Source organism: Lissotriton helveticus, chromosome 5_1, assembly GCF_964261635.1.
Source record: "Lissotriton helveticus chromosome 5_1, aLisHel1.1, whole genome shotgun sequence".
Lineage (NCBI taxonomy): Eukaryota > Metazoa > Chordata > Amphibia > Caudata > Salamandridae > Lissotriton > Lissotriton helveticus.
The window spans coordinates 1,117,804,219-1,117,827,460 of record NC_136065.1 but is presented as its reverse complement, the minus strand read 5'-3'; the positions used below and the strand labels follow the sequence as shown (position 1 = coordinate 1,117,827,460).

The following is a 23,242-nucleotide window of genomic DNA, read 5'->3' as shown; positions in this document are numbered from 1 at the left end:
CTGTCAAGATGTCTTAGTAACTCAGAGTGGAGTTATTTGTTGCTAGAAGCTTGATTTAAGTGAATAACCTATTTTTTAAGGATATTTTGAATACTTTATTGTGGATTTTTGTCGTTTGGTCTTGTTTAGATAAAGATACTTAATTTTCTAAACTGGTGTGGTGTCTATTTGTAGTGTTTTCACTGTATTACTGTATGTGTTCCTAAATTCTTTACACATTTTCTCTGAGATAAGCCTGTCTGCTCATGCCAAGCTACCAATGGGGTGAGCAGGGGTTATTCAGGAGTGTATCCCCCTCTCCCTGACTATAAGCAAGGGTCCCTATTTGGACAAAGGTGTATATCATTGCCAACGAGAGACCCCTAATTCAAACAATACCATATATTGGAATCTTTAAACTATGCACTGCCAGAAAGATAAAACTTGGCATCTCAGAGTAAAGCAGTATGAATGTACAGAATATTGTGAAGGTATCCACTACATAACTCTTTCTTTAAAAAAATAATGTTATCCCCCAATAGAGCAGGTAAAGTCTAACGTATACTTAAACTTACTTCAACAGTAGCATTACTGGCAAACCAGGCAAACAACTGTTTGTTCAGCTTAGAGTTGCTGCAGAGTCACATTGGAGATTTCATTTACAGTTGCTCTGGGATGTGATGTTTCAGGGTTGACCTTCAAAATGTTATGCTTGGATTGATGGATTTCAGAACAAATGCAAGAACTGTTTATCATGGAGCCAGCCAACGTTGTAGTAGGAGATTTAGACTGTAAGTAGCATAGGAATGATCCAATTGGTGTCTCCAGCTTAAACCTCTTCTCTCAGTCTGAGAACAAGAAACGTTGGAATCGATGAGGTGGTGTGCCCTATACCTACAGAGGCCCATCAACTGCACACAAAACCTATCCTCTCGCTTGGCTTCTTGACACAGGAACAGGGGTATCGAAAGGGGCTTCTACCTCTAGGTGCTAGCAGGGAAAACGGAAATCTCAAACTACCCGGAATTGTTAACTTGTGCATACCAATAAATATCTCTCTGTTGTATGCACACCACTTTATTAGAAACTATAGCCCCCCATGTATTGACTGCGGAGAGTTTTCTGTTACTGGGTGATTTTAATTATCACGTTGATGACCAGTCAGATGTAGAGACACAAAAACTAATCACGTCTATGAGTACCCTTAATCTGAATCAAAAGATCACGGGTCCTACTCACCAAGCGGGCCACACGCTGGATCTCTTATTTACTAATTCTCCTCATATTGGAACGGACCCCCCTATCCCATTACTGTGGACTGACCACTACTTGGTGAAATTCACCATAAATAACTGTATATTGGAAATGGCTGGTAATAAAGATAAAAGGGCATGCAGAAATATGAAAAAGATCACACTTGCTGCCTTTTTGGATAATTTTCAGACTGATCCAATAGACCTGAAGGCAAATGTTAACTTAGCAACAATTCATCTGGACTCAGCCGTCGGCAGGGCATTGGATAGGATTGCTCCTTTACGAATGGTTAAATGCAGGGAGAAATCTTCACCCTGGTTTACAGACCAACTAAAAGATTTTAAGACCTTGACTAGAAATGCCGAGAAAATCTGGCAGAAAAGTAAAACTTAAATGACCGTAAAACCTACCAAACCCTACACACTAAGTATATGAGGGAAATTAGAACTGTCAAAAGAATGCACTTAGCTGAACGGATAACCAAAGCTGAAAACTCTTCTAAGGAGCTCTATCACATTTTATAGGAATTTACTTCCTTCAAAAGTCCACAATCAACACCAAATACTGAAGAATGGACGGAGGAACTCTCTAAATTCCTAGAGGATAAAATCACAAACATATGCAATTCCTTCGGACCAGATACTACATCTATTGAGTATTTAGATCAGGACTCATATATAAATGAATCTTCCTATATAGACGAATCCTCCTCGAGATGGGACACTTTTGAATTGCTGGATAATGAAAAAACCATGTTAGTAGGGCGGAAAATTAAATCAGGCTCCCCTAATGGTCAATTAACTTCCAAATTATTTGCCACCTTTGCCCCTGCGCTAGTGGATTGTCTTTCTAGCCTCTTAAATAAATCCTTGAAAGAAGCGTAGGTCCCTAAAATCTGGAAAGCGGCAAGAGTTAGACCCATATTGAAAAAACCTGCCGCAGATGCAAATGCTTTTATAAACTATCGTCCCATTTCCCTGCTGCCATATTCAGGGAATGTGTTGGAAGCATTTGTAAATGAACAACTGGTCAACTACTTGGACACTAATAACCTACTCGATCCATCACAATCAGGTTTCCGTGCTGCCCATAGCACGGAAACAGCATTGATCGAGGTTGCTGACAATATTAGGCTTGCCTTGGACAAACATCAATCTTCGATTCTTGTCCTTTTAGATTTGTCGGCTGCCTTTGACACCATCTCCCACCAAATCCTGATTAGAAGGCTGTGGGAGTGTGGTGTCAGAGGGCAGGTATTGAGATGGTTTGTCAGTTATTTGACCAACCGGACGACTACTGTACAAGTAGACACAACATTGGCCAGCACTCGGCCCGTCAAAAGAGGGGTGCCTCAGGGCTCTATTTTGAGCCCCTCGCTTTTTAATGTTTACATGGCCCCCCTAGCCAAGGTGATCAGGGCATGCGGCTTTGACGTGCTGTGGTACGCTGATGATACGCAGGTACTGGTCACACTTGGCCCCGATGCAAATGAGACTAAAAGGCGCTTTAGAAATTGCATGCTAGAGGTAGAAAACTGGATGGGCCAAAACCATCTTCAACTTAACGGCAGTAAGTCTGAGGTTATGTTATTTGGGAGAGCGAGTGAGCACTGGACCCAGGACTGGTGTCCTTCAGAACTGGGGGAGTGTCCTGTGCCAAAGAAATCAGTCCGAAATTTAGGCTTCCACATGGATAACAAGTTATCCATGAGGGGCCAAGTTAATCATACTGTGGGCACCTGTTTCGGAATTATGCGGAGTCTACAAAGGGTCTTTAAATGGATGCCAGCTGAAGCACGTAAAATTCTGGTTCAGGGCCTGATTGTAAATAGACTAGATTATGGCAACTCACTACTTCTTGCCATAAACGAGTGCCATATTAAGAAACTGCAGGTTTTACAGAATACGGCTGCCCGTCTGGTCTTAGGCCTGTCCCGAAGAGTTTCTTCACTGCCGTGTTTGAAAACCCTACACTGGCTCCCTGTAAAAAAAAGAATCACTTTTAAGACCTTATGTTTGGTTCATAAATACATGTATGGACGGGGACCAAAATACTGGACCCAAAAACTTACATGGTATTTGCCTGGCAGGCAGCTGAGATCAAGCACTAAGTATTTGCTCACGCCTTTCAGAGCTCAAACAGCCAGAAACGGCGGTTGTGCTTTTTCTTTTATGGCACCATCCCTTTGGAACAAATTACCCCTGAGTCTTCGTACTATCGTAGAACAACTGAAAACCTGGCTTTTCTGTTAAAGATCTTTCTACGGCTCATTCTCACTTCAGGACTGTCGGCATACGCCATGAGACTCCTTTGGACGTGATATGTGCGCAAAACAAATGTCCAGACTAGACTAGACTAGACTAGACCATGGATGTAATTTAGCGATCACCAGGGGTCACAGGTGCAACCCTTACCTTGCACCGTGCGACCCCATACAAATGTTTTGCAATCAATAGCCTCAGAGGTGGTAAAGTCAGTGCAATAAAAACAGGGGCAGCTCACTCTTTTGTTTGTTTGGACTCCACTCCCCTAGTTTGCTACCCATTTCTATAGTGAAAATAGTTGAATAAGAGACTATTATTGTAAATAAAAACTGAGCACCAGGAGTTGGAATAAGTCTTTTTCTGGCAGCTAAGGTAAATCGAAAAATATATTCAAATGTATGCTGTGTGAGTGTTTGCAGGAGAGAGTTTCTGTCACAGTCGGAAATTGTATGTGTGAACATTTGAGTCTTTACCCTTGAGCATCTGTTGTGAGTGAAAGTGAGTGGATGAGACAGTGAGAGGTAGTGGGTTGAAAAAAGGTGAGATTGAGGTTCAGTATGTAAGTATAAATGAGTCTGAGTGAGTAATAGTGACTGCAAGTGAGTGTGTGGGTGAATGAGAATAAATGAGTAAGAATGAGTGTGAGGGAATGTTAAAGAGAGTAAGTGTAAATGAGTAAGCAACAATGAGTGACCTTAATTGTAAGTGATAATAAATGAGAGTAACAGTGAGTACACGTGATTGTGAAAGTATGAGGGAGCAAGACTCAGTGATTGTGAGTGAGTTTGAATGAATGAAGGAGAATGAGTGAGTCACACAGAGAATAAGTGAAAGTGAATGGGAATAAAGGAATGACAGTATGTGATTTTGAAAGTAAGTGTGAGTGAGAAAGTATGAGTGGATCAGATTAAGGATGATTGAATTTATGAGTGAGCAAGAACAAGTGAGAGGAGAGACCACAAGAGAGTGAGTATGAGTGAGTGCAAATGAATGAGTGAGTGAGAATAGTGTGAGTTAATGTAAGTGACAGTTATTAAGAATATGGTCTTAGGCTTGCATGTCTGCATTTGGGCCTTGCATATTGAAAGCTATTCTTGGCCTATAGTTACACTTGTGGCAACATACTTGACCTGACACACTGCAGGCAATTCTTAGCATGACAGGCACCCATGACACAAAATACTTGCATGGGCATACTTGAGGTAATTCTTGGTATAATAGCCACCCATGGCAAAATATTGGTAGTGGCATGTCAGAGGTGATTCTTGGCACATGGGGCACCCACGGATAAATGCTGATGCTGGCACATTAAAGATAATTCATGTCATAAGAGAGGACAACTGTCACATATGGGAGGTAGGCAACCATGACATAATGTTAGCCTTCACATAATTAAGGTCATGTTTGCCATAATTTTCACACATGGCATATATACTGCATTAACAGGAAAATTATAGCATAGGCATGTTGTATGTAATGTTTGGCATTAGGCATTGAGACATCCATGGCATATAAGGGGCATCCATGATAACATTGTGGCCCTAGAGGTCAATGGAGGTATTTTTTCAATATATAAGGGCATCCAGAGCTAATTTGAAACAAAAACAAGCATTGGCATAGCCAATAGGTCTCGCCTTTGAGAACTTCTAAGTAGTTATGCCGCACAATATCCTTGGTGCAACAACATTTACTGTTGCATGGCTAAACATTTATACGTTACCAAAGGCGAGACCTATTGGCTATGCCAATGCTTGTTCTGTCAAGTGAACAGCAGTCGCTTTATGAGGGGAAATGCCTAAATTTCAGGAAATGAGAGTCAATCTGAACATTTACCGGAAGCATAGATTCTTTCACCTTTTGCCCTTATCGGAAGCACTGCACTGCACAGCAGAGCATCTGTTAAAGTCGAGGGTGCTTCTGTCTCTGAGAACCACAACTATTTTCTCAGATGAAGTATGTTGTCTCCCAAAAGCTACATATTTTCCTTCATCAATAAGTCCACACCGTTCTCCTTGCCCAAGACATATGTGAAGAAGGAGAGCAAAAAACTACAGGAAGAGCTCTGATTTATAAGACCCCTTATGCGGGCTTAACCTTTGCATGCCAGACACCTAGGAAAGCTTCCTCTTCCAAATCTTAAATTTGAGACTGACTGAAGCTTGAAGGGGCAGAAAAGGACATCCTTGATTGGTTTGGGGCCCCTATCACGATCATATCTTCTAACCTTCTGAGATTTCTTAACCTACTACCAAGTTTGCAGAAAGAGCTGGATGAGTGAGGATAATCTCTTCCTGCATGCTTGTGTTTTTCTAAACCCTGTCTAACTCTATCCGGCACCGTAGCCACCAACTTGTGTACGCTTCATAGCCCAGTGAAGAGGATAGTTGTACACATAGAAAATGTTACTACACGTCAACCACAATCGGCAATTGTATGCACAATGGAATGCATATCATGAGAATAAAATCCTTGACCAGTGGCTTTGGGCATTCAAGGTACCAGGAGGCCTTTGTAGAGATGCATCTGCACTTCAAAAAATAGAGAGATTCTTTCCCTGTCTGTATCAGTTAAGGTTTATTAATGTGGCATTAAACATTTCTTGGCCTTCCAGCTCACATGGCCAGGGCGCTTGTTCCAGTCTCATTTGGAAGCAGCACGCCACGTGCTCTCCCTTGTTAGCAGGGGTCTATGCTTAAAACCATATTTAAGTCTTAGACTGAACCTGCTGACACCATGACTGTCTTCCTGCCATGTCTCTCCTGCAAGCATGACTTGAGGGTGGACAATATCAAAGGAAAACAAGGTGCAACATAGACCCTAGAAATGAGGCATAACCTTTCTCTCATGCGAGGCATCCAAAAAAAGGAAAACTTGAATGCACGCCCTGCTGATACATTGGAGACACTTAGTTTTGGGTGGAAGTAAATCATCTCACTTGAGTAGGACTGAGGCAAGGAAGAGGCCCAGCTGATATCCCTGGCTTTCCATATTCACAGAAGCAGTATATACCCTTGTGCCTCGGGTCATATGTCTGTCAAAATTAGGAAAAGATAGAAACAGTATGACGTGAAGAGAGTGAAATAGACACAGCACAGGTGGGGAGCTGAATTGTGGCACGAGTGCCCCAGCTCTCTTTGTTTGGTGTTTCGACCCTGCAGATGATATGTGTCTTTAATTTTGACATTTGTTGATCTGTGAGAAAGAAGAGTTCTGGGCTAGTACCCAATGCAAGGGGCTGTGCAGCCATGAGCACTTTCAGGTTGTGTGCCATTGGATGCTCCAATGAACCATGGTATTGGTGGTTAGATGACATTGGATCACGCCAAAGACTGCTCAGGCGGCATCAGGTATATGCTGATAAGTATAAAACGTATCTGTCCTTGAGGTCACGCTGATGTTTTTACAGATTCACCATTTAAGCAACACCACATTCACCTCTAGGTTATATTTTGGAATGCTACAGGGCTGTGTGTGAGATCCCTGATGAACTACAGCTGCCCCCCACGCGATCAGATCTCGGACAGGTGGATCATGGTTATGGAGATATGCTCTTTTCTTAATTCTAGTTGGATGGGCTCACCTCAAAATGTCACTGTGCCAAAGATAGTTTGTGGTAAGCGGTATTCACTGCCAGGTCAACTGAACATTTCCATGCGACATGATAGTCTGTCACAGTCAGAAGTCGGCAGTTGAAGCTATAAATCTCTCTTGTCCAAAAGTAGTCTTTGTGTACATGCTACTTGAGAGTGGTGATGAGCATAAACATCCAGCGTTAATTCGTTGTAGTTCCAGCATTGCTGACAGGAAAATGGGTTAACTTCTGAGCAGCCTCATGTTGCATTGGCTGGGCACATCATGTAAAACTGGAATATTTAATGAGAGCCCTTTCAGAACCTGTACCTTTAAGTAATTATATGTTAAAATTGTTTTCTAAATCCATTGCAAGACCCCAGTGTTTTCTAAATGTTCTCGGGGAAGAACCCCTTTGATCCCACCAAGAAGAGATGTGGCTCATTGCTTCACTCATTCAGGGCAAGAATTACTCTCCGCTCTTTCGAAGATCATGTTAATACCCAAATCTAGGAGGTATCTAAAACTGACCTTTGTGCTTTGGTATTATATTTATCATTTTATTATTAAGAAACTCCAGCAGTCACAATTATTGTGGTATCCCCAGGATTAAAGTCATGTAATGCCCCTTTGTGGGAAGAGTCTGGGATCATAGGTCCTATGAGCTCACTTCCTTTGATGTAAATAACGTCAAGGTGTGTATGATGTCACTTTTACTACCCCTGAAATTTTGTCCATCAACGTCCAGTGAGAGACAGACGGATAACACACGCACGCACGCACCCACACACATACACACACACGGAAAGAGACGGTTTTGTTTATAATGATGAAATCACTTAAACAAATCTTTTGCAGCACCAATTTAATATTTTACACACATAGGGGCTCATTAGGATGGCGGTTTTTCCGCATCCTCTGGGCCGGCGGAATCCACCGCCGGCCCGGAGGATGCGGAAAAACCGCAGCGGACCCACCAAAGACCCACCGCCACATTAGGATGGCTGGTGGGTCCTGGTTTCCGTCCGCAGCTTTTCCGCCGCGGTTGGCTTACAACCGCGGCGGAAAAGCTGTAATATGGTGACGGTGTCTCTCAGACACCGTCCACCATATTAGGATGCACAGAAAGAAATGCTTTTACACGGCGGATATTCCGCCGTGTAAAAGCATACGGAGCTTCACTGCGGGGGCCCGTTGCGGGCCCCCTGGGTGAAGGGGGGGTGGGGGGTGCACATGGGGGGTACCTATGGTACCCCCCTGCATATGTATGCAGCAAGCGGCAGGCACCGCGCGGTGCCTGCTGCTTGCTGCATACATATGCAATGTTTGCTTTTTTAACATTGCGGCGGGTGCAGCTTGAAGCTGCACCCGCCGCAATGTTAAATATCCAGGATGTGACCGCCAGGGTGGCGGTCACATCCTAATTTGCACGGAGGGACCGCCGCAGCCCATGCGGACGGTCCCTCCTACTCTAGGGTGGCGGACGGACGCAAGTCCGTCCGCCATCCTAATGAGCCCCATAATGTGTAGTATATTACAATAATAAGTGATTATTTTGCTAATTTTCTTCACTAGTTCACATATTTTAAATGGCTATTTTAGGTACCATTGCAAACCTTGCACAATGTCATACAAGCCAGCTATAAAAAAAGATCATACGTCATTAGTTAATTCCTTAGAAATATATGTACCAATAATCCTTGGAGGGTTCTCTCTCTACTTAATATGTAGAGAGTAAGAAAGTACTGGGTGTATATGGTTACCGAATTCATAACGTACATAAATTATCGAGTAGAATTCTGTTGTATTATTTTAGATTTGATCCATCAATGAAAAAGAGGAACACTCAGACACAACTCAGAATCATATAAACTGTTAATATTCCAAATGGATACAAACATTGTAGTTACATTAAAAAGTTGCCCACAGTACTCAACAGGGAATTAACGTTGGTGCAATCATTTCTGTCCATGAATTTTGTGGTTTAATTTTTGTGTGGGATTTCAACATACCAAACCGAGGAGCCTACAGCCAAGTTCAACTCCCATTAGCTATACACCTATATCCTCCCCCTTTTCCACCTCACCACTGTCTGCATAAATGACTCCGCCTAAGCATGGAATAGATCGTGCATAAGCCCATAAAAATGCATTAATTAACAGAGAAATTGTGCTTAGATCCATTGCGTTTTGGGTGTAGTTTTTTCCTTCGATCCATAACGTTTTGAATACAATATGTATTCTCAAATAAACTGCAAAACATTTGTCATCTAGAAAACACTCAACATAACCTTTTGAAAATATTTATAAAACCATAGCAAAATATAGAAAAAGAGAATCACTAACTGTTAAAAACCAAAGATTGGAATCCTTTAAGACATTGAATGGACTAACACAATCTTGTTTTATATTCACAGCTGGTCTCATATATTCACCTACTGTTTTCCCTTCTGAGCATGAGACACTTGTACACTTTTATTGATTTCAGTGCTTACCCATCATTATGAATGATGAGGCGAACTCCAGGTCTATTGATCCTATGAGCTTATCTAATTGATTTGCATTACATAATCAATCACAAGCAGTTTCTAACCAGAAATCGTAATGGATTTTCTTAATTAGATTGGGTATTTAACAGCGACAAGTAGATAAACTATTGGCATCTCACTTTATGTTCCAAATTGCTTGAAATGTGGTCTTTCCATGGCTATGTGCATAAAAATGTCTGCAAAGATATCTGCAGTGATATACAAACATTGGATGTGCATGTCTTCCATTATGGTAAATATTTGTAGAACATATTCTTAGTTTGCCTAATCATGAGATATATACATATTGTCATATATACATACTGTGTCATCTGTGCAGCCACGGAGCTTACCATCTTGAAACTACCTGAGGAAGGCGAAAGCTGAAACGTTGTAGTGGAAATATATTTTTGTTCTTTGGTGAATCTATCTGTTTGAGTCACTTCTTTCTTGGATATTTTATTTCTTTGTCACTCATTGTATCCTTTGGGATCCAGATTATTGCCCTGGCTGGCTGTTGTTCTCTTGTGATCCTTCATCTTCAAGTATACATATATATATAACGAAGCCGTTATTTCCAAAATCTTTCTTCACTGAAAAAGAAACAACGCTGAGTAAGCCCAATTTAAGTGAAGATCTTCAGTGCTTTATTGTGCAAGTCATTTGCCAGCCATCCGCCATGACGCGTTTCGCCTCCAAGTCGAGGCTTGATCACATGACGTGACAGTGAAACAAACAAGGGTTTAAATAGTTGAATCGGGGGCGTTACCAGTAAGGCTCCATATAAAGCGAACAGTGCAAAATAAAGTAGATACACATTGTCCTGAGTTCGAAACATGATTGAGGGCACAGTGCCCGATTACTCAATCCCCACATCTCAATTACCACAAAGATTCAACTTCATCATCCTTGTATATACATAGTTATTTACACATAAATATGAATATCAAAAATATATATATATATTAGTCTATAAAAAGCATCTAGATATAAATATCAAAAATATATACTACTCTATAGAAAACATATAAATATATACATTGAAAAATCATGTATATACACATTGTAGGGGAGAATTTCAAACTGCCCCAGTCCTCAGGTTTGTGTGCTAAAGTTTATACTGCTATCGATCAGTTCATTAGAAATGCTCAAGTGAGCAATTAATCCAAAATACAAAAGCGAGTCTTTTCCTAATCCTCCCATCTTCCTTTCATGATCAACCCTTGATATAAACTGTGAAATAATTCTGAAGTGATAACCATTAAAGTGCTATATATATCATAGGAGGGTGTGTCCTCAGTAAATTCCAAGTGGACTATTGAGGGGGATGACCCGCTAGCGGTGCTGCCAGCCACTTATGGACTTCCGAGGCAATGTGGCACTCCGTAAAGAAAGGGAGAGGAGATAGATGCTTTCCCGTCTCCTACAACTTCGCAGCAGAAGCAATTATTTTTTTAGAACACCGCAACATCTCAAAGCACTGTGCAACTATTGATGAAGGCACTGGGTGAAATCACGCAATTCAGCAAAAACAAAAACTTTGAATACTCACCTGTTGCATGTTGGAACCCGCAGTTCAAGCCCTCCTAGGATTAAGGCGGAATAACGCTGAAACGCGCCAGGACTCTTAAGTGTGTCACGTGATGCTGTGGGTGTGACGAATAAAGTCAGCTTCTTGCAGTCAGACGAAGTTGGGCTCTTTTTGGTGAATGTTATATATATATATATATATATATATATATATATATATATATATATATATATATATACTAGCAGCCTGTCCCGACCTTGTCTGGGTGCAACAGGCTTCCCCGCCCGCCCCGACATTGTGCAGCAGCCCGGGCCCCCGCCTGCCCCGACCCCCGCCTGCCCCGACATGGGTCCCCTTACCTGAGCCGCCGCTCCTCCCGCCTGTCCGCTGCTCGCACCACCGCTGGCCTGTCCGCTGCTCCTCACGTCACCGCTCCTCCCCCACGCCATGTCCGCCGCTCCCTTACCTCAGCCGCTGCTCCTCCAGCCTGTCCGCTGCTCGCCCCGCCGCTGGCCTGTCCGCTGCTCCTCACGTCACCGCTCCTCCCCCGTGCCATGTCCGCCGCTCCTCGTCGTGCTCCTGGACGCCGCTCCTCCCCACGCTCCTGACATGAGCACGCACATCGCGGCCGGCGCTACTTCGGAGGGACTACTTTTCTTTTACTGTAAATTTTTTAAATCACGTTTTTACATTTTTTTTATATAGCCTATAACCATCTACACACCCTGACGATTCCAATGGTGTATCGGGTGTGTGGATTGGCGCTGTGGTTCCCGAGTTTACCCGCCTCAAAGGCTGAAAGTTCTTCCTTTATAATAGTAGTATAGATATATATTAGCACGCTTGCCACTTGATCCCCTTGACACGCGAAGAAAGGCAAGTGCAGACCCAAATAAGTTTCAGTGGTTTTTATTGTGCTACCACCCTGTCGCCATGACGCGTTTCGGCCGGAAGCAACCGGCCTTCTTCACTCGACAGCGCATGGGCGGCAGTGTCTCCTTTTTAAAGTGCAAAAATACTGCATGACGCAGCATAGACACAAAAGACATACTCTGTCATTATATATACAAATTACAGCTTAAATGCCAGTAAATTTACCTCTAAAACATAAAGTATGTCTTATAGTAATTGACAATCTTTTAAATCACAGCTTAAATGCATGTAAATTTCATTCTTTAGAACATGGCGCATGTCCCAAAGCAAATGACCTATTTTGCATAAGAAGTATATACATGTTTCTGTAAAATACCGACCACATTTGATCAGTTTTGAAAAAAAAATCCTGCATGAATATAACTTGTCATATGTCTTTTGATAGGTGTATTGTCATATTTCACTTCATATGAACAAACCCTTTACCCCAGTTTCTACTGTCATGCCTGCTGATGTCATGATAAAGTGACTAAGTGCTAAAGAAAAGAGAAAAATGCCCCCATTGTCTTAGACAAATGAGACCCCTGTGTGAGAATTTTGTGTGCAAATGTGTAAATAAAGTGCAAAGATAAATCTTTTTGTGCAAGGGTAGTGCAAGCAGCATTAAGCAAATAAATAAAATATACTTTAGGTTTGAATAATATCTAATTCCTAAAAGCTTCGGTGTGCTAGTTACGACTTGGTCTAAGGGAGATAAAAGGAAAGGAAAGAACAGCTAGGTAATATTTTAAAGGACAAATCAGTAGGTTGGTTCCCACATAATGATCTATATAATAAAAATTGATATAAAATCATTCCAACCTAAAATTCCAATAAATTACCTAATATCATCCTAAAACAAAACTCAGATTTGAAAAAAAAGATGTGTTAATATTTTGTATAAAAAAATAATGATGTTTGTGTACAAATCATTATCTAAAGTGGACCATATCCAAGTTATGAGATGCCTCTTTTCTGGTATCTAAAATGCTGGGATTAAAGTTCTTATTGCAGTAATATCTCCACATAGTTGAGACAATTAGACAGTTCAACAAACCAACGATTTATGATTCCATTGAACACATAGAGACTCCTCTGATAAATACCCAATAAATAAATACGTAAATAAATAGATACATAAATAAATAAATACGTATCTAAATACCGGAAAAAAATCACTAGGCCTGATATGTGCAAATAGCATGAATATAAACCATAAATGCCCTGATTACTTAAAGGTATGTATGTAAATCCTCACAAGTGTTGAGACCTTTAGGATGTTTAGTATCTATTTCTAATATATACCTGGTCTCTAAACGTCGTAATCTGGCCTCTCTGTTACCACCCCTTTTGTTGAAAGGTACCGTGTCTAACAAATAATATTTAAAATGTTTGAGGCTACTCTGATGTTGTTCTTGGAAATGCCTTGCAACAGGATAGCTTGGATCTTTATTCACAATAGCTCTGGTATGCTGCAAGATTCTCCTGTGCACAGGCAGTTTGGTGCTCCCGATGTACGTAAGGTTACAACTACATACCAATGCATAAACTGCATATTCAATTTTGCAAGACAAGTATTTAGATATGGTGTGCTGTTTTGGACTAAAGGACGTTTGGTAATTTTTAGTGTTCACACCATATTGACAAGCCTTGCAGTTTGGGCACTTATAAAAGCCTAGTCTGGGAGTTAGCCATGTATTGGGTTTTATATCCTCAGGGTTGTGTTTGACAAGAGAGTTGCCCATGGAAGTGCTTTTCCTAAAAGTTATGGAAGGTTTTCGGAGCAATGCTCCCCCTATAACGGGGTCCCCCCTGAGGATAGGCCAATTGCATCTTATAATGGCCCTAATCTGTCCTTCCTGCCAGTTATATCCCAATTTCAATCTTGCTGGTTCTTTCGCATTAAAATCTGTGGCAGTGTTAGACCTATGTTTATATTTCAAAAGTTCCTGTCTTGTCTGAGCTCTAGTTTTCGATATTGCTGCTTCTATGGTCTGGTGTTTATATCCACATAGCAGGAATCTGTTTTTACACTTTTCCTGCTTTTCCCTCATGTCATTTCCCTCACTACAAATTATTTTAATTTGCAGCATCTCCCCATAGGGGATGCTGTTAATTAAGTGAGGGGGATGGGCACTTTTTGCATGCAATATCGAATTGCCCGCTGTGGGTTTTCTAAACAGGGTCGTTGTCAGGCCATCTCGAGATACATATACCTTAGTGTCTAAAAACTTGATATTCTCTCGGCTGATGTCACATGTAAATTTTAAATTCACATTACTCTCATTTAACTCAGAAACAAATTCATGTGCACTTTCAATTGACCCATCCCAAACTACAAAGAGGTCATCAATGAATCGTAACCAACAGACTATGTTATTCGTAAAGGTGTGGATATGTTTCTTCATGAGGACCAGCTCCTCCCACCATCCCATAAAGAGACAGGCATAACTGGGGTAGAAGCTGGCCCCCATTGCCACACCTTGTATCTGCTGGTAGACCTGATTTTTGTATAGGAAGAAATTATTTTCCAGGCAAAATGTTAATAAGTCAATTAACATTTGATTATGTTTAGCAAATTTTATGGCTCGATTGGCTAGAAAATGTTCCACAGCTCTGACTCCATCATGATTGCGGATGCAAGTATATAATGTTGTTACGTCTAGGGCCATCAAACAATAGTCCTTCTGCCAGCTTATCTTTTCAATTTTGCAGATGAAGTCACTTGTGTCCTGTACATATGTTTTCAATGATTTCATATGGTATTGTAGAAACGAGTCAATATATACTGACATGTTTTCCAATGGGCTGTCGCAAGCAGAGATTATAGTCCTGCCCGGTGGTTTTGTTATGGATTTATGTACCTTTGGCACAAAATACAGTAGGGGGATAGTGGGGTTCTCTTTTTTCAAAAACTTAAATTCTTACAGATTTAGTAGGCCTGTGCTCTTCCATGCCAACAGTTTGCTAAAGAAATTATCTTGCGCCTGTTTGAATTTTTGCATAGAGCTTTTCCGATAACAGTTCGTATTGTTAAATTGCTTTGCTGCCTCTTCAGAATAATCTTCAAGTGCCCATAACACCACATTTCCCCCTCTGTCTGCTTGTTTCACTACCACATTTTTATTTTCATTGTTTTTTTGCATCAGTTGATGATATTTGCGTTGTTCATTGTCGATATGTGTCTTTTTGTATTTGTCTCTGTATAAAGTGATTTGATCTCAGCCACTACTTGCTCGTTGAATAAATCAATGGCATCATGAGGCATCATAGGCGTGAATTATATATATATATAAATGTTAACTGCATTAAGTGAAATATATAAAGACGAGAGGCATAATAATCTGTTGGCTAATCTTGACATCTATGTTTGCCTTTGCCGCTAGGTTGAGTTTTGATGAAGGGAGATCATGGAGCAAGTACATGTTCATCTCAACCCCCCTCTTTGTGGATGGAGTTTTGGGAGAACCTGGAGAAGAGACCCTGATAATGACGTAAGAGACCACTGAGTTGCTTAGCTCAGATTCATCAGGCACAGTTATTGAATGAGCTACAGTAATGGACATTTTTTCAGCTTTCTAATATGCTACGATGATCTGTCCATATTCCAGATCTCGAGCTCTCATCACTTCAGCTCTTCCAATGCAATTTCGTTCCTGAGTTTATCTCTGCAGTGCCTTTTGGAACAGGTTATTCTTTAAAGACCACAGCTCAGTGGTTTACCATTCGCTAGCCATATCCATGAGCACAACACATTTCAATTTGAAGCATCAACACTTGCATAAAGATTCTTCTCACTTCTAAACTATTTGAAATGCCCTCACCGCACCCTACCATAAACTGTTGTATGCAGAACTACATAGGCTGTTCATTGTGGTTACCACAAGGGATATGTCACATTTTCTTTTGATTTACAGAAGTCACATTTTGGGAGTTATTTAGAACTAAACTCCAGACCTTTTACAGTTGTTTATCCCAATAATGGGTGCATACCTCCGATATGGTGAGCTACATCCTGAATTATAGTCCCAGCACCACTGTGAAGAAAGAATAAAATATCTAATTTACCTGAAATGTACTACTAACTGCCATCATTATGTCACAACATACAATTGAAATAGACATGGTGCTTTAAAAGGGAGAAAACCCATCCCCTGACATATAAAGAAAACATGAATCTTATGGCACTGATTAGTTTAATCTAAACACGAGATTCTTCGTGATATATAATATATATATATATATATATATATATATATATATATATATATATATATATATATATATATGTGTGTATATATATATAAATATATATATATGTGTGTGATCAGATATATATATGTATAAACATTGAGTAGCGCGAGTGTCTCTGATGCGATAGAGGAGTGGCCAACGCTACTTTAGGATGATGGGCCAACCTTTAAAAGAGAAACTATGGACTTCCTGTACCCGAGGCATCTGATGAGGCAAATCCGCCGAAACGCATCATGCCAATTTCAATAAATGATGAAATCTCAGCCCCGCTGTGTCCCCATATCTTCTTTCACGGAAGCAGATTGTTCTTTGCATATATATATATATATGTATGTATATGTGTATATATACGTGTGTATATATGTGTATATATTACCTACTGGCGGTCGCCAGTAGGTATATATAGTTAGGATTTTTTCTCTATGGGATTTTTGAAAATTCTATGTCTAATAACTTTGCCGTTTGTGGACGGAATTGGCTGAAATTTTCAGGAAAATGGCACATTTTGTTTCTGAGCAGCCTTTGAAAATTTGGGGGGGGTTCGTCAAGGGGGGGCCGAGAAAAAAGGGGGGTCCCAAAACGCGTTTTTCCCATGTTAATTTCCATAGGGCGGTTGGCCTCACTTTTAGCCCGAACGGCTGAATGGATTTGCACGAAACTTGGCAAAATTGTAGGGACTGGTAGCCCGATGTGCCTTTTGTAGGTCTCAATATATGTGCTCCAGTGGATTTTGAGAAATTAACGTTTAAAAAAAGATATATATCTGTAAGCGCGGACCGGGCAGCGGCCTAGGACGCGTACTTTTCGCGCAACGGAGCTTTGTGAAGCGAAGCTGATTGGTTCTCCGGCGTCTGTCAACATTCCAAACAGTCCGTAGTGGCCGCAAACAGTCCGTAGTGGCCGCCATCTTGTCTCTCGGTAGGATCGAGAGACAAGAGGAGGCCAAAGCGAAGGGGTAAATGACCATAAGGGGGAATAGTAGATCCTCGCTGACCCCCTAGGTTTGATGTGGAGGTTTTAAAAGGGCCCCGCGGGGCAAAAAAAAAAAATTATAATAATAATCTTACGGCTGAATGGATTTGCACGAAACTTGGCAAAATTGTAGGGACTGGTAGCCCGATGTGCCTTTGCTAGGTCTCAATATATGTGCTTCAGTGGATTTTGAGAAATTAACGTTCAAAAAAAGATATATATCTGTAACAGCGCACCGCTTCGCGTACTTTTCGCGTTACGGAGCTTTGCGAAGCGAAGCTGATTGGCTCTCCGGTGTCTGTAAACATTCCAAACAGTCCGTAGCGGCCGCCATCTTGTCTCTCGGTAGGATCGAGAGACAAGAGGAGGCCAAAGCGAAGGGGCAAATGACCATAAGGGGGCATAGTAGATCCTCGCTGATCCCCTAGGTTTGATGTGGAGGTTTTAAAAGGGCCCCGCGGGGCAAAAAAAATAAATAATAATAATAATCGAACGGCTGAATGGATTTGCACGAAACTTGGTAAAATATTAGGGACTGGTAGCCCGATGTGCCTTTGCTAGGTCTCAATATATGTGCTTCAGTGCATTTTGAGAAATTAACGTTCAAAAACAAGATATATATCTGTAACAGCGCTCCGCTTCGCGGAGATAAAATTATATCTGTATTACCTAGCTGTTGCTAACACCAGTTAGCGACGGCTAGTAGGAGATAGCGACCATCTTGGGCCCCACTTTGCATGTGAGTGATATTTATCACTAATGACATGCAAAGTGGGCATGCCAAGATGTTAGCGACTGGAAACAGTCGCTAACATCGCTATCTCCTATTATCAACTTTTGGAAATATTCGAGATAAGCGCGAATATCTCCAAAAAGTAACAGCTGCCCTGAGCAGTTCTTAGCCATGTTATCCTATGGGAGGTGGATAACATGGCTAAGAGGATTAGCTCGGTAATGCATGAATATCGCTGAGTTTTCAGCGATATTAATGCATTGCGGTCGGTTTTTATCGTATTTGCGATAAACTTTGATAATAGCAAGGTTTATCTGCGATAATTTCTGACGGTAAAAAAATCTTTGCAATGCATCGTTAGGGATAAATATCGCTTAACTTTGGTAATATGCCCCAACGTCTGTTAACGTTCGATTCGAAGGAAATCAGGAAGTGTTGAAAAACATTGTCTGCGCCATCTTGTCTTTTTTCAAATGCCACACTTTTGTCGTGCACGGCAGCCATTTTAGATGCCTTGACCAGACCCACTCTGTGCACGCTGTCGATCCTTAGCATGGCTCCCCACCCTCGCAAGCATCTCCCCCAGGCAGTGGTCACCCCCGCTCTCTGTCTTATGCATGGGTAATAAACCTCCCCCCATCTGCGCTGCTCTTTCCTGAGAATCACACCCTGTGCCCGCCCGACACCTCCCTTTCGCCCTATTCACTACTGCACCCTCTGACACGCCTTTTCCTCTGTGTCCGATTGTCCAGGCTGGTCCTAGGGTATCAGCTAGCCCTGCAGATGTAGTTTATGGCCACAGCTGTAAAGATTCACCCCTCTTCAAAGGAGTTATAGTAGATCAAGGCCCACACTCGATGAGATCCGTCACAGCAGAAGCGTTGCTATTATCTGAAAACCATCCTGTATTGTGATTGGGGAGGGGACCGAGCGTGAAGCGGAAGATTCCAGGGATGACTCTTTGTACATCAAAGTTTTTACAATTATGTGTCACATTAAAAATATATAGCACTCCGACAAAGTAGTAAGATTATAAAACTTTAATAATTTATAAATATATACAAGAAAACAAAAATAGTAATAACATATAAACATTTTTAGGGAAAAACAACGAAGTAGCGGTCGGCTGTGCGAATAGTCCCAACGCAGCACAACGTCCAGATTTCCGGCGTGGGGCGGGTCATCAGTAGCAAACTGTTGTGCGAATAGTTCCAAGGCAGCAGAACGCGCTGAAATCTAGATGACACGAAAGTGATGTCTAGTAAGTTGCCACCCAGCAAATAACGGCGTGGGGCGTCGCGGGGGGTGGGTCTTCAGTAGCAAACTGTTGTGCGAATAGTTCCAAGGCAGCAGAACGATGGCACCAAGGTGATGTCCAGTAAGTTGCCGCACTGGTTTTGGTATCCTACAATGCTGCTCCGAATAACGGCGTGGGGCGCCCCGGGGGAGGCGGCGTGAACGGGCCTCTCCAGGTGGAGTGTCATCTGTTGTAGTGGGGCGCCCCTTTACCGTTTCAGTTGCCATTCCGTCCGTTTTTGGTCCACTGTGTCAAAAGCCGCAATTCAGCTGAGTTGCGCCCACTCTTGCGGTGCAGCGATAGGCGGCTGTCACAGGACTCTCAAAATGGCGGCAGGCTCTTTCCTTTTTGGGCCTGGTCCACTGAAATGGCCCTGGGACACCTTGGAAATCGGACGCTTGTCTGCTAGGTCTTGGACCCCATTCTCGAAAGCGTCCCCTCCGCCTTGAGAATTCATCAAAAGTTTTGGGGGCCCCGACTCCTGCAGGCTTCTGGTGGGGAGCGGCTGCCATGATTGCTCGCGGAATGACTACGACGGAGCTACGAGATGGTGGTGCTCTCATGCTGACGCCAGCTTCAGTCTGAAACATCCAGAAACAAGGTGGGGCTTTCATCGTTTGGAAAAAAAAAAAGTTTTCATCCAATGAAAAGTGTTGTTTTTAGGTCATATGATCAAGCCTTCCATCATTAGGAAACCAAAAGTAAAATGAACCAATGAAAAGTTTTATAAACAAGTCACATGACCTGTTATGCGGCATAGGGTATAAAATGCGGAGAAAATACGTTGGCACGTGAGGCGGCGTCAGTAGCGGACCGATGTGCGAATAGGCCGAAGGCAGCACAACGCGCCAAGATCCGGATGGCACCGAGGTGGTGTCCAGCAAGTTGCAGCACTGGTGTGGCCATCCTACAATGTTGAAAGTCGGCGTGGGGCGCCCCGTTGGCCTGTGAGTTTGCGTCAGTAGCGGACCGATGTGCGAATAGGCCGAAGGCAGCACAACGCGCCAAGATCCGGATGGCACCGAGGTGGTGTCTAGTAAGTTGCCGCACTGGTGTGGCCATCCTACAATGCTGAAAGTCGGCGTGGGGCGCCCTGTTGGCCTGTGAGATGGTGTCAGTAGCGGACTGATGTGCGAATGGGGCCAAAGGCAGCGCAACAATATTTTCTGACGAGAAGACACCACAAGGCGCTGAGATGCCAAGATCCGGATGGCACCGAGGTGATGTCTAAGTTGCGGACTGATGTGCGAATGGGGCCAAAGGTAGCGTAACAATATTTTCTGTATGGAAGATACCACTAGGCGTTGAGATGCCAAGATTCGGATGGCACCGAGGTGATGTCTAGCAAGTTGGTGTGGTCATCCTACAATGCTGAAACTCGGCGTGGGTCGCCCCATTAGCCTGTGAGATGGCGTCAGTAGCGGACCGATGTGCGAATAGGCCGAAGGCAGCACAACGCGCCAAGATCCGGATGTCACAGTGGTGGTTTCATAGTTGAGAGGCACTTCATCTGCAGTGGGGCGCCGAGATCCGGATGGCACCGAGGTGATGTCTAGCAAGTTGCTGTACTGGTGTGGTCATCCTACAATGCTGAAAGTCGGCGTGGGGCGCCCCATTAGCCTGTGAGATGGCGTCAGTAGCGGACTGATGTGCGAATGGGGCCAAAGGCAGCACAACGCGCCAAGATCCGGATGGCACCGAGGTGGTGTCCAGCAACTTGCCGCACTGGTGTGGCCATCCTACAATGCTGCGCCGAAAGTCGGCGTGGGGCGCCCCGTTGGCCTGTGAGTTCGCGTCAGTCAGTGGGGGCTGTTTGAGGATCTGACTGCATTGGAAAGCAATGTGATGCTGTGCGTCGCCCCCAAGATGGAGGTTCCTCGGCTGCAGTGGGGCGCCCCTTGGTGTTTCACTCGCTATGCAGCTGAGTTGCGTGCGCACTTGTGGCGAATAGGCCGAAGGCAGCACAACGCGCCGAGATCTGGATGGCACCGAGGTGGTGTCCAGCAATTTGCCGCACTGGTGTGGCCATCCTACAATGCTGCGCCGAAAGTCGGCGTGGGGTGCCCCGTTGGCCTGTGAGGTGGCGTCAGTAGCGGACCGATGTGTGAATAGGCCGGAACCAGCACAAGGCGCCAAGATCCGGATGGCACCGAGGTGGTGTCATAGTTGAGAGTTCTGAGCAGCGCTTGTAACACTGTCTGAAGCTTATTTGCACCTGCTGCAGCTTCACTATTGCCCTGGTGTGGCCTAAGATCGCCCATGACATAGGCGGCCACCTCCCGGGGTCCGGCGGAACTTTTTTCCTTTTCCTTTCTGCATCTTGTCCCAAATTCGTTTGACCTGAAGACACGACCAGGTCCCTGAATGTGTGCAGGGGGACGCTATTGATTGAATCAAAATGGCGGCTTCACACAAAGCTGACTCAAGCGTTTTCTGGTGGTTTCATAGTTGAGAGGCACTTCATCTGCAGTGGGGCGCCGAGATCCGGATGGCACCGAGGTGATGTCTAGCAAGTTGCTGTACTTGTGTGGTCATCCTACAATGCTGAAACTCGGCGTGGGTCGCCCCATTAGCCTGTGAGATAGCTGTTCTTTGGATTTGGGCCTGGTCCACTAAAATGGCCCTGGGACACCTAAGAACTCGAACGCTCGATTTTTTTTTCCTTTCCTGTACATGCAAAAAAAGGTAAATGCCCGGTATGTTACACGCTTCATCTGCCACGATGAACTCTCCAGAGGAAACGAAAAAATATATAGTTGTGGTAACTATACCATGCATCGTCATATGGAGAGGTGGCACCAATTAATTATAGTGCTGCATAAAAGAGAGATTTGGAGGAGAACCCCTGACCTGCTAGTACATTCATCAAAGAAGTGGCACTGAGAGCTTCAGAGGCAAGGGAAACGGTCCCAAATATTTAGAAGAACTTTGGAAAGATTAAAATGACATGTTTAGATTGTGGTAAATTAATTTCATGTGGGCAGATGAGTGTTACTCTAATAAATACAGCATATGAACATCATCATAGTCGATGGTTGGTAGAGACATTTTGACTATATCCTGGACCTGCCCGTCCTCGCCCAAAATGGCGCCGGAATAAATGGGACTCGTAACTCCTTGTTGTGTACTGGTTGCAGAACCTTGAAATCACGAGATACGTATGCAGTTTTGAAGCACATGGCGGGCGGGGACGAGAATTGATTGAATATTTCGACATCCCTATTGATATTAAGTTCTGATGTGTTATTGATTACTGTACTGTTGAAAGTTCGAATTAACGTCACCCATGGTACTTGCCCGCAAATGTATATCTAGATAATTTTATTGTAACTGGCCCTGTCGTATTTTAATTATAAAATGTACGTCCACCGATTCCGTAACTGTTAGACACCTTAGTTCTTGCAACCTAATGGCCCGCCCGTTACGTTCCTCTACAGTGTAAATGTCTACTCATCACATACGATTACAGTTTGCTCCGTGGCCGGCCCACGTGGTTATAGGCTCGTATTTGTATAATGAAATTTTCACAATAAAGGTTTTTAAAAGAAAACATGGTAGTAGTATATACATTGGTAAAGTTTGTAATAATAGTCACTGTTTTAGAATCATTAAAAGGCAAGTGAAATAAAGCAGACCAATTACATGAAGGGTAAAAGGTATAATACGAAGGAACGCAGTAAAGATAAATGGTCAAGGGCTGTTGTGTTTTCTATTCCTGCAACATAAAGTGATCGATAAGAATCTCATATTCAGGCGTATCGGCGACTAAGACAGCAGGTCGACCCTCTTTTGCTCAACGGCTCCATCATGGGACGAAGAAACGCTCTTTTTCTCGAAAAAAGAATATATTTTACTTGCAGGACAGTTGTAAAATTTCCGGGAAAGTACATTAGCCTGGAACATTATAACATATATTTAAGAAAAAATAATGTTCGGAAGTAATGAAAAG

At 42.9% G+C, this 23,242-nt stretch overlaps 1 protein-coding gene across 1 annotated transcript in view; it reads left to right on the top strand.

Moving 5' to 3' along the window:
- LOC144752596 (VPS10 domain-containing receptor SorCS1-like) overlaps nt 1-23,242 on the top strand; it is a 1,975,184-nt gene that overhangs the window by 1,328,381 nt on the left and 623,561 nt on the right. The window contains exon 14 of the mRNA XM_078640477.1: nt 15,424-15,531. Coding sequence (XP_078496603.1) covers nt 15,424-15,531 — 108 coding nt within the window. The remainder of the gene's footprint in view (nt 1-15,423; nt 15,532-23,242) is intronic.